Source organism: Propithecus coquereli, unplaced genomic scaffold, assembly GCF_000956105.1.
Source record: "Propithecus coquereli isolate 6110/MARCELLA unplaced genomic scaffold, Pcoq_1.0 Scaffold64, whole genome shotgun sequence".
NCBI classification, from domain to species: domain Eukaryota; kingdom Metazoa; phylum Chordata; class Mammalia; order Primates; family Indriidae; genus Propithecus; species Propithecus coquereli.
In genome coordinates, this window is record NW_012152396.1 from 4,724,052 (window position 1) to 4,735,012 (window position 10,961).

The window sequence follows — 10,961 nt, forward strand, 5'->3', positions numbered from 1 at the left end:
TCTACATTTTCTCCTGGGAAGGCCTCAAGAGGCCTCTCCATCTTTCCACAGAGCTTTCCATTATACACGTCCAAAATTAAACTGCATCTTTGTTTTCCATGGCACTCTGACGCCTTCTTATCATCTCATCTATTAGGATTACTTATCTGTGTATCTGGCCCACGCCACTGAGCTTCTGGAAAACTGGGAGCTGGTCATTTCCCCTCACTCTTTAATGCCCCCCATCCATAAAAAAGAAAACAGGTAACTTACACGAAATATACTCTCAAGAAATGTGGAGTGGAAGGCATGATTCATGACTTTTTATTTCACCCTACTAAATGTATGATATTATTAATACTTAGATCACTCACTGGGATGTACCATTAAAAAGTAAGTAAGCTTTTAAAAAATTTCCCAGAATTAGGACAGACGCACTGTGACCCACATTCCTAAAAAGGCTGTTTTACTGGAACGATCATGGAAGAGATATGTATCTCCAGGACAAGGAAACAGAACAATGATGTTTTCTCTACCTTAAGTCAAGAAAAACTCAGGTCTGGTGTTGCCACTGCATCCGAGTCAGCAAACTAAGCAGCTCCTTCCCTCCTCTTCATTTTATCTACTTGTCATAATTATGTCCTACTGGGTTCTAAATGAGCCCTCAAAGCTGACCCTTTCATCTTGTGATCTGAGAGGCAGGGGCTCTTGGGCACGATGCTTCATCCAAATATTCACTGAGGCTAAACACTCCTCTCCCCAGAAACCCTCTTTTTGAAAATCAGCTTACTCCTAAATTCCTTCATCAGAGCAGAAAGAAGCAGATGTCAGGGGCGGATGAATTGAGATTCAAATCCCCCTGGCTCCTGGGGTTATCAACTGTGCAAATTCCTTCTCTTTGCTTTTTAAAGCTGCCTTTTATCCGCCCGTAAAACGGGGGAAATGTTACCTACCAGCGAGGTTATTGAGTGAGGTGGTGCGGGCAGAATTTGAAGTGCACTGTTTGAGATAGGGACTCATCATACATGAAACAGTTTATTGATTGATTGATTGATTGATTGGTTGGTTTGTTTTTATTAGGAGGCTCTCTCATCATTTAATGAACGTCATTTATCCTTGCTAAGGATCCCAGGCTGTCATTGCTCAGCTGCTCTTGGCCTTGAAGCACTTTGACAGGTTACCACGTAACGTTTCTGTCTAGCCCCTGGCTGTTCAGCGTTAAGATCAACCCAAGAATGCGACAGATTCGTCAGATGGCTTGAAACGCTGGGACTTCCACCGTCGGGTACCAGGTCCCCGACTCCTCTCCGGCTCCCGAGTGCGGCCGGGGCTGCGCTCGCACTTCCTCCCGCGGCCGGGGCTGCGCTCGCACTTCCTCCCGCGGCCGGGGTTGCGCTCTCACTTCCTCCCGCGGCCGGTACGCGGGGCGGTGGGGCGGCCGCCGTCCCCGCGCGGTTTTCGGCCGCGACCTGGGGCCGCGCCCGCTCCGCCCACGCCGGCCTGACGTCAGGGGCGCGGCCCCCGCCCGCCCATAAAGCGGCAGGTGCGCGCCGCGCCCTCGGATGTGCGCTCACCTGGTGCCCGCGCCCGCGCCGCCGCCCGACGCCCCGAGGCCAGCCCAGGGCGCAACGTCGCCGCCGCCCGGAGCCCGCGGCCTCGGACCGCGCCCCCCGCCCGCTCCGCCCGGACCGAGGTGCCCCTGAGCCCGGACGCCGCCGCCCGAGGGACCAATGACAGCCCCGCTGCTGCCGCCCGCGCCGGTGCTGCTGTCGCTCTTGCTCCTCGGTGCAGGTGAGGCGCTGCCGGCTCTCCGCGGCCGGGCAGGAGCTGTCGCCTGTCGAGTCGTGCCGCTGCGTCTCCAGATCCAGCCTCCGGAGCCGGGGCTCTCCCCCCGCGGGAGGTGATCGCCCTGGCTGCCGCCCGGAGGTCACTCCCCGGGACGAAGAGACAAGCGGGCAGGTGTCGCGGGTGTCCTGCCCGGAACGAGGGTGCCACGCGTAATCCCTGTACTTTTGCTTTAGTCCAACTGAAGGAGACCCTAGAGATGACTCAATCCTAACCCTTCGTTTTGCAGATAAAGAGACTGAGGTCCAGAGAGGTGAAGTGATTCCCGCAGATCTTAGCGTAGTTAATTCCTGGCCCCGGGAGCGTTTGCTGCCTCCTGCCTAAGCTTTCCACCTCCTCTGCCTGGTGATTTTATTTTTTATCTTCCTAGAGGGACTTACCGTGTCCAGGGAGAGGTTTAAAGCTGCACTCAGATGCTGTCTTATCCACTCCTAAAAGATAAAGCAGTGGTTTGAAACTCTGGGCCCAAAAACTTACCTAGTATTCAGTCTCTTCTATATGTAATAATAATAATGATGATGATGATGATGAAAAATGACAATATTAGTTATTACCAACTACTATTTATATTACTTTTTATAATTTTTATATATAATCTTTTTAAAATGTGAGCATGTGTAAAGAAAATCTGATATTTATATCTAGAACCTATTAAAATGGGACAGGATAGATTCTAGCAAACACAAATGCATTTGGAATGTGATTAATTTAGATTAGATTAATTTGCCCATTTGACAGGGTTTTTTTTGTTTTGTTTTGTTTTGTTTTTTGAGATGGAAGTGAATGTAAACTATCCATGGAAAAGAAAACCTTGATAAAAGAATCTCTGTAATTGGAACAGCTGAGTTTGCTTGTTGGCAAAATATGAAGTTTCTTTCACAAGTGACTCAGTTACAAACAATAGCCCACGTGCAATAACTGCTTTGATATCAGAAGATAAACATTTCTACCTAACACAGCTGACTGGAGGGATGGGCACCCTACCTTACCTTTTCTCCTCTTCTCTTCTTCTCTTCCCTCCAGGCCGTTGTGCTGCTGGGTTGGACCTCAATGACACCTACTCTGGGAAAGTGGAACCATTTTCTGGGGACCACAGTGCTGATGGATCTGAGGTTACCTCAAGGAATGAGGTGTCCTCAGAAAGTGAGATTTCCCCTGTGAGTGAAATGCCTTCTGGTAGTGAGCTGTCCTCAGGCACCAACTATGACTATTCAGAAGAGTATGATGACGAGCCACAAATACCTGGCTATATTGTAGACGATTCCGTCAGAGGTGAGTAGAGGATAAATTAGAAATGTAGCTTATGAAGTGTGAGTTTATATGAGCAAAGCTGCTTCAGAAGAAAAGACACCTCCCAGATTTTCTAGTGGCTTCCTTACGTGTACATCTGTTGCATGCCCCCTAGGTAAACTGAGGCAGAAAGAGCAATATGTGGGCACATCCTATATGGCCAGAGTGCTGACAGATGTTTCGTGTCTCTTAAAGTCTTCACAACAACTTTACTAAGTAGAAATTGTTATTCTCATTTTACAAATGTGATAAGTGAAGCTCAAAAAAGTTAACTGTTTTGCCCAAGGTTACACAGGTAGCGAGCAGATAAGCTAGAGTTAGGACTTCAATCTGTTCGATTCTCTGCAGAAGAGATACCATGCTCTTTCCCACTGGGCTGCAAGCCCCTCGTTCTGAGAGACAGACTTCACATTAACCATTCCTAACGACTTTGTATCTTAGCTTCTGTATCTCCTTCCTGTACACCACCCTCCCCCAAATAACTGCATTTTGACACGGATAGCGGAACAGAAGGAAGTAATGGGGAACTGGACTTTAGTCTTTAAGTACTAGGTGTTGAGAAACCAGTGAAAATAATAGTAATGATAATGCCATCTGGAAATATTAAAGAAGGACAAATATGCATAGAATTTATATTGCTAAAGTCATGACTTAACCCCAAATCCCATTTGTCAGGTAAATAATAGTGACCCATGGTTTCCTTCACTTTTATTATTATCTCGTTTTTAAAATAAACCCTTTGCTTAAAATAAGGGTACCAAAGTAAGAGATAAATGTCGTTTATTACTCTCATATTTGGAGTTTGAGGGAAGAAGAGGTCATTTATAAATAAGACCTGGATATCCTAGGAGCATGGATTACAGCGGCAGGGAAGGATGGTTTAAGAGCTCTAGAAGGCCTCTTCTCTCCTGACTTGAGTTTCCTTGGCTCCTCTCCCTCTGTCTGGTTCCCAGAACTGGTGAAGGGACAGTGAGCGGTACCACAGGGACAGTGACTGGAGTAAGTGGCAGGTGGGGAAAGATTTAGTGAATGCTCCATTTCACTCCCTTGCTTCTGAACTTGTTCTTTTCTGTGAGATGGGGAAGAAGTCCATCTACAATGCTTATTTTTGGAGGCACAAGATTAGACCATGAAGGTGTCTAGACACTGTTCCCTTAAAGATGGTTTAAGTTGTTAACACTTCAGAAGGCCAAATAAATTATTAGCGATGCAAATGGCTAGGCTAGTGTTCAAAATTGCAATGCAATGTGAAATAGAATGCAAATGTTGGTTTAACTCCTTTGAATGGCTAAGTTAAATGTCCATGGGGTTAATGTCTAATGGAACACTTCAGTGTAGTGACTATTTATTGTTTGTCTTTGTCTATAATTTGTAATCTAACTGATAAAATGCAGTAATGTTCATTTAAAATACTTCTCTTAGAGGACTTATTCTGTCTCATGCTTTTTTATCATGGCAGGAAATTTCAATATAAAAATCACATAACCACCTATCAAACATTGCTCCTAATTTGACTTTTGTTAGTGCTGTTATAATAATCTGAAAATATTCATAACATTTTTCATTTCCTTAATCACAGGAATTCTATCTTTGATACCCTTGACCTTCGCTCTGTTTCTAATGTTTTCTATTTAATGCATGCTGCATGACTGTTATGACTAATGATATTTTCTCTTTTTATTGGGGGTCTGTTTGCTAAATAGTCAGATAAACCTTTTCAGAGACTAATATAACAAACTACACGGTGCTAACATGGAAAGCGCTGTTCCTATCTTTAGCATGTGGATAAACTACATCTTTCATGACTATGAGACTATGAACAAAAGTTTCTGTGGATCTGATAAGTTAAGATAAAACTCTGAAGCACCAAGTACAACTATTTCTCAACCCCTGTTTTCAAATAGATTGACCACAGAAATGATCTCCCTGGAAGTTATCAATTAATTATAATCTGTTTTAATCTGGGAGTTGGAGAAAGTTGAGTAACTCTAATTTATAATTCTCAGTTTTTTCTACCTGCAGGTGGTATCCACTAATTCCCAACTATGATCATGAGCTTGAGGCCAGTAAATAAAATCAACAAATATACCCCAAGTTTCATTTTAACCAATGGCATTGACCTTTTCCAAGAAACAACATAGTATTGTGAAAAAATCACAGGCTTTGACATTCCAGCATGGCCATTTTTTAGTTGCTTTTCCTAGGGAAAGTCAATGAACTTCACTTTCCTCATCTGTGTCATGTGGATAACATTACATACAACTGTGGTTTGATTTCAATTAAATTAATGCTCATTACCAAGAACTTGGTATGTATTAGAAACTCAAGAAATGTTTAAAATATTTAATGGATTTTCTTAAACACAAAACTATTATCAGTAATAATAATGATGATGCAAATCGATTCAATGTATGTGTTGAAGCTAATAAAATAACGAAGGTGTTTAGATTTATAAGTGCTACACGGCACAGATATTCTCCTTGCCCACTTATTGTGTACGTATTGTGCTAAATATATAATGAAGAGCACGTGAGCTTTCAATGCTATAACTTCTTTCTCTCCTGTCTCCAAAGTGATATTCAAGATTAAGAGAGACTTTTGTCAATAAATATTATTTTGTGTTTTTTTAGTTGAACAGGTAGTTAAACCCAAGAAAAACAAGACAGAAAGTGAAAAGATGTCAGATAAGCCCAAAAGAAATAAAAAGGCGGACAAAAATGGAAAAACTAGAAGAAACAGAAAAAAGAAAAATCCATGTGATGCAGAATTCCAAAATTTCTGCATTCACGGAGAATGCAAATATATAGAGCACTTGAAAGCAGTAACCTGCAGGTAAGTTTCCCTAAATCATACAGAATTTTGTGTTTCTAGCACCGTGTCCACAACCCCTAACTGCAGAAAACCATTAATTTTTCCAATGTTAAACCAAGGGTCAGTAAAAACTTTATTAAAGGACTAGATAGTAAATATTTTAGGCTTCATGGGCAAAGATTATGTATATACTTATATAACCAATAAGATGTAATCATTAAAAAATGTAAAGACCTTTCTTGGCTTGCAGGCTATAAAAAAAAACTGTCAAATAGCCAGATTTTACCCATGGGCTTGTAATTTGCTGATCCCTAGTAGAAACCATACTTTTACAATATATGTATTTTTAAGAACCCTTTTTCAAAAAAGGACCGAAAGGTAATTTTCACATAATCTTTTTTGTTCTAATTTCCTTCCCCCCATAAGCTGCAAGCACGTTAAATGACAGCAGAATGTATTAGCTGCATAACAAGTCATTGAACTCATCAGTTGGTCATAAAAGGAGAACAAAGAATGACAAGGTGTGTCTTCCTGGAATATCACACCCAAACTAATCTCGACTTGTTTTTATATTAATAGGTCCTTAGTTAGAATGCACTTTATGTCTCATGATTTTGAAATACAAGTATATGGCATAACTTTTTTTTTTTTAATCTTGAAATTCAATGGCTGTTTCTGACCTGGAAAGTAAGCTTAAAACACACAGAATGCTCTTAAGTGATTATAACCTTTAAATGTGGATTGTTGGCAGATGTCATCACGATTACTTTGGTGAACGGTGTGGGGAAAAGTCCATGAAAACTCACAGCATGATGGACAGTGATTTATCAAAAATTGCTTTAGCAGCCATCGCCGCCTTCCTCTCTGCCGTGAGCCTCACAGCTATTGCTGTGGTTATCACCATCCAGTAAGTACGGCACAGCTAAAACATCCTTAGTGATATAATGGCAGGTTAAATTTTTCAGTATTTCTGTCACACTCTACTGTCATATTTTAGATGAATTATTCGATTGGTGGCATGTGATCTTTGATTCCTATTTTTATACTTCATCGACAAAGATCACAGAACATGGTCAAAATTTATATAACTGTGGTCACCATTGAAACTTAACATGGAAAGCCCTTTTTCAGAAGTTCTAGAAGTTTTTGAACTTAAAAATTGATGAGTTTTTTTTTCATGTCATATTTGTATTCATAGTTACTTCCAAATCTCAGAAAGTGTTGTATTGTCTGTGAAATCTTGAGCTGAAGCAAGCCTCCCAGAAGCTAATTAAGGCCTGGTTCAGAGTAGGGTCATAGTATCAGACATACTGCTTTGGTACTGAAAATCATAAACAACTTCAAACTAGTAGTAGCCAAGAAAAAAACGTGCCTTCTGATAATATTAGAATGCAAAATTATGACTTGGGAATATTATCACACGGCACTGATTTACTTAGAGCTCATGCTTATTTTGTTACTGTCAAATACAACAGTATGGGAACTCAATCATTTTAAACAAACTTTCCACCATATGACATGGCGTAGGAAGCAAGGACAATTCTGTTACTGTTCCACTCCAGCAATATCCTCCCTGTGCTCATAATAACAGATCACATACTTCACTTCATGACCAATGAATGTTAGAACTAGACTGTCCCAGGTAGCAGGCACTGATGGGTACATCAGAATGGCATTGTCTGTCAAACAGAAGTCACTGAGCAAGGGAAGTTGGGGGAGGGCATGAATGGCTCTGTGATGATTCATGTGCTACTAGAGCTTGGGAAAAGCAAGGGACTCGTTCTTCTAATTTTAGGTCTTGGTAAATTACTTTAACAACTAGATTGTGTACATGACCTACCACTACTGCCATTCGGGAAATAAGGGGTTATCATCTGCCATTGTTTGATATTATTTTAAATTTAGATCAGATCATGATAAAATGACACATAAAAAACTGTTTTATCATGCACATAAAGTGTGATGGGCACTTTAAATTCGTTTTGCACACCCTAGAATTTATCCTGGTCCTGTAGTACCTCAAGCCAGATATGCAAATATGTTTAGGAAAGATATCCTCAGACAAACCATTATTATTTCACATAGAAGAATAGAACAAAACAATTACTAGTTAAGGAAGATGTTTTATAATAATTAAACTTGTAATTATTGAGCTTGAAATATCTAATACGTTTTTGGAAAAGTATGGAAAGACTTTGGCCATGTTAGCACTCTTAAAATTTAGCAGTGACATTTCTCCTTTCTTCTATGTTTTCCTTGTATTTGAAATATGTAACAAACACTAAGCCCAAGTTACAGTTGCTGTTTTTTTTCCATAATTGAGGTAAGGTTTTTCCCCAAACATTACAATAACAAAAAAGCCCTTATGATTTTAATGTTAATGTTTAATAGATGGATTAAAAATCTACTAAAAAGAGAATTGCCTGTACAACACTAAAAAGTTTCTAAACCACTGAATTTTTAAAGTAGAAAGTAGCAATAAATAAAACTAGAAGGAAATATTTATATTGGGAAATAAAGCCTAATTTGTTTTGTAAGTCTGTTTTAGAACATTTTAATCATTTAAATGAGTTTGTGCAAGCATAAAATCATTCTATGATAAAACTATATCATAATTTTCTTTTCCAGTTCTGCATGGCAGCTTTGCTAAGTTCTGCAGAACAAAGACATATGAATGTGTTCCATACCTTCTGAAAGTTTGCATATTATGACATTTATTTAATTCTCAGCCCTCTGGAAATGTGTTTTGTATAAAGTCGACACAAACACCTCCCTGAAAAATTAATAATATTTTACAGCTGGGTTCAGGTTTTGCTTTTGGGTGAAGTACAGTGCTTAATGGTCTATAAGGACTCATGAAAAGGAATTCCTTGTGCTCATGACAACCCCAAGCAACATATAGATGAATAGAACCTTGTTAACAGTGAATGTCTTGTTCTCTAAAGGCTTCGGAAACGATACTTCAGGGACTACGAAGGAGAAGCTGAAGAACGAAAGAAACTTCGACAAGAAAATGGAAATGCACATGTCATAGCATAACAGAGGACAATATCACAGGTTTGAGTTTTAGAAGATGTCTTTAGATCATATGCTCTAATTTTGAAAAATATTACGCTGTATTATCTCAAGAAAAATGAGAAATGTGTTCTTAATTATGGATACACAATAACAAAGGCTACATTAAAGTATTATCACATTATTCTTTGAGTATCAAGTGAGCTCAGTATTGAGTTCAATATTGAAAATGGACTATGTGCTTAATCAGTATTTTAAGGGATATAAATATGAAAGACACCAATCCTTTTCTCAAAGAACTTAATATTTAGTAGATAGGGAAAAAAAGTGCAAGAAACCAGAACACTAGGGGACATAAAATAAGTGTCATCAGAAAGGAACCGATGGAGTATGAGGAATTTCCAATGAAAGACAGAAAGAGTCCAGTGGGATGCATCGAGGGAGCAGGAAAGATGTGTGTTCAGGGTGGCGTTGGAGGTGAACTTGGAAGCACTGATGAGATTGGGACAAGCAATTTTGAAGGAAAAGGAAGGGTAGTACCGAAGACATGAAGTAGATCATTTTAGAAACGTGTGAAAAATGGCGTCGTGGCAATGTATTTCAAGGGAGCTAAGGCTGCGATGACAGGCTGAGCTCCGTGCAGAGAGCCCAGTTGGGATGCTCGCACCGAAACTGTGAGGACGACGAGGCATCAGGTTGAATACTCTTTTACAGAAAGGAAGGAGAAAGGGAGGGGGGTGCAAATTTGAGAGATAGGTTGGTGAGAATATATAATTTTATTTTTCGTGAAGAGGGAAAGCTGAGCATGTGGTAGGTGGAAGGTAAGAAGATGTGAAGAGGGGTTCACTGATAATGAAAGTGGGCAGCGAATGAAGAACACGTCCAGAGGAAGAGGGGGGCGGGAGATCAACGACACACTTAAAGTTGGTCAGAAGAGGGAACTTTATCTCCCCAGACATTCGGGAAGGACAGTGTCGCATCCTTAGGTTACTGATTTTCTAACTTCAGTGAGTTTAAGAGTTACTTGAGGTGCTTGTTCAATACGCATATTCCTAAGCCCAACCCTAAATCTACTGAATCAGACTTTCTATTTTAAATGAACACTCCAGATAGTTTTCATACTTAAAGAACCACTACATTTAGCATTGGTTAAGGACAGATGTTAAGTCCTGAGCCTATTATAGAATTAACTCAATAATTCCTGAAATGGATAATTATCCATACCAATGCCATACTATTTATTGCATCAAAATTCATTGTGTTGGCTTAATGTGCTGAAGCTAAGATCACCGACATGAATAAGGATGGATTTTGGGCTATTTAGTGCCATTGAGATTTCTCAGTGTAGGTTCCAGAGTGATTTCAGGACAAGAAATATGCTGTGCTGGCACACAGTAGCTGCCTATTAACTGGCAGTTACTACTATTATGCCCTCAGTACTAATTATCCTACATTATGTGAATATCATAAATATACTGAGCCACCTAATCTTTGTTTTTAATTATGTCCACTACATAGATTTCGTTAGGAAAACTCTTTCTCATGATTGGTGTCGCTTTTTCATAAACCAGAATTTGATGCAACAGCTTTGAGCATATGCAGTCTTCTACCCAAGTAGGCATATGACCAAAACAGATGTGAAAGAGGGAATGAAGCCAAAGTGATAGACTGTTTCTGAAAAGCTCTTAGCATTTCTCATAAGACATACTAGAAAAAAAATTGACAGAAATTCTGATTCCTGATTATCCTTTGAAATTTTCTTAAAGCTATGTTGGAATTTAGCTTATCTCTAACACTCTATTTTTATTTTCTAACAGGGTATCATATCAGAGTCATGGCCAAGTCCCAACTGTAATGATGAGTTGGTCCTCCTTCAGTGGATCATAAGAGAATGGAACCTTTTTGTTCTGATGGTTTTAAACCTTCAATTGTCACTTTTTATGCTAAGTCTTATTTCTGTACATAAAAACGCATGAAGATAAAAGTATTTTTTCAAGTTGTAAATAATTTATTTAATATTT

The 10,961-nt window shown here is 39.8% G+C and overlaps 1 protein-coding gene across 1 annotated transcript; it reads left to right on the forward strand.

Moving 5' to 3' along the window:
- Positions 1-1,585: 1,585 nt before the first annotated feature.
- AREG (amphiregulin) lies at positions 1,586-10,961 on the forward strand. Its single transcript, XM_012659846.1, has 6 exons — positions 1,586-1,770; positions 2,848-3,096; positions 5,745-5,946; positions 6,677-6,832; positions 8,871-8,982; positions 10,758-10,961. Exons 1-5 carry the CDS (start codon positions 1,710-1,712, stop codon positions 8,962-8,964), a joined length of 762 nt encoding a protein of 253 aa, XP_012515300.1. The 5' UTR covers positions 1,586-1,709; the 3' UTR covers positions 8,965-8,982; positions 10,758-10,961.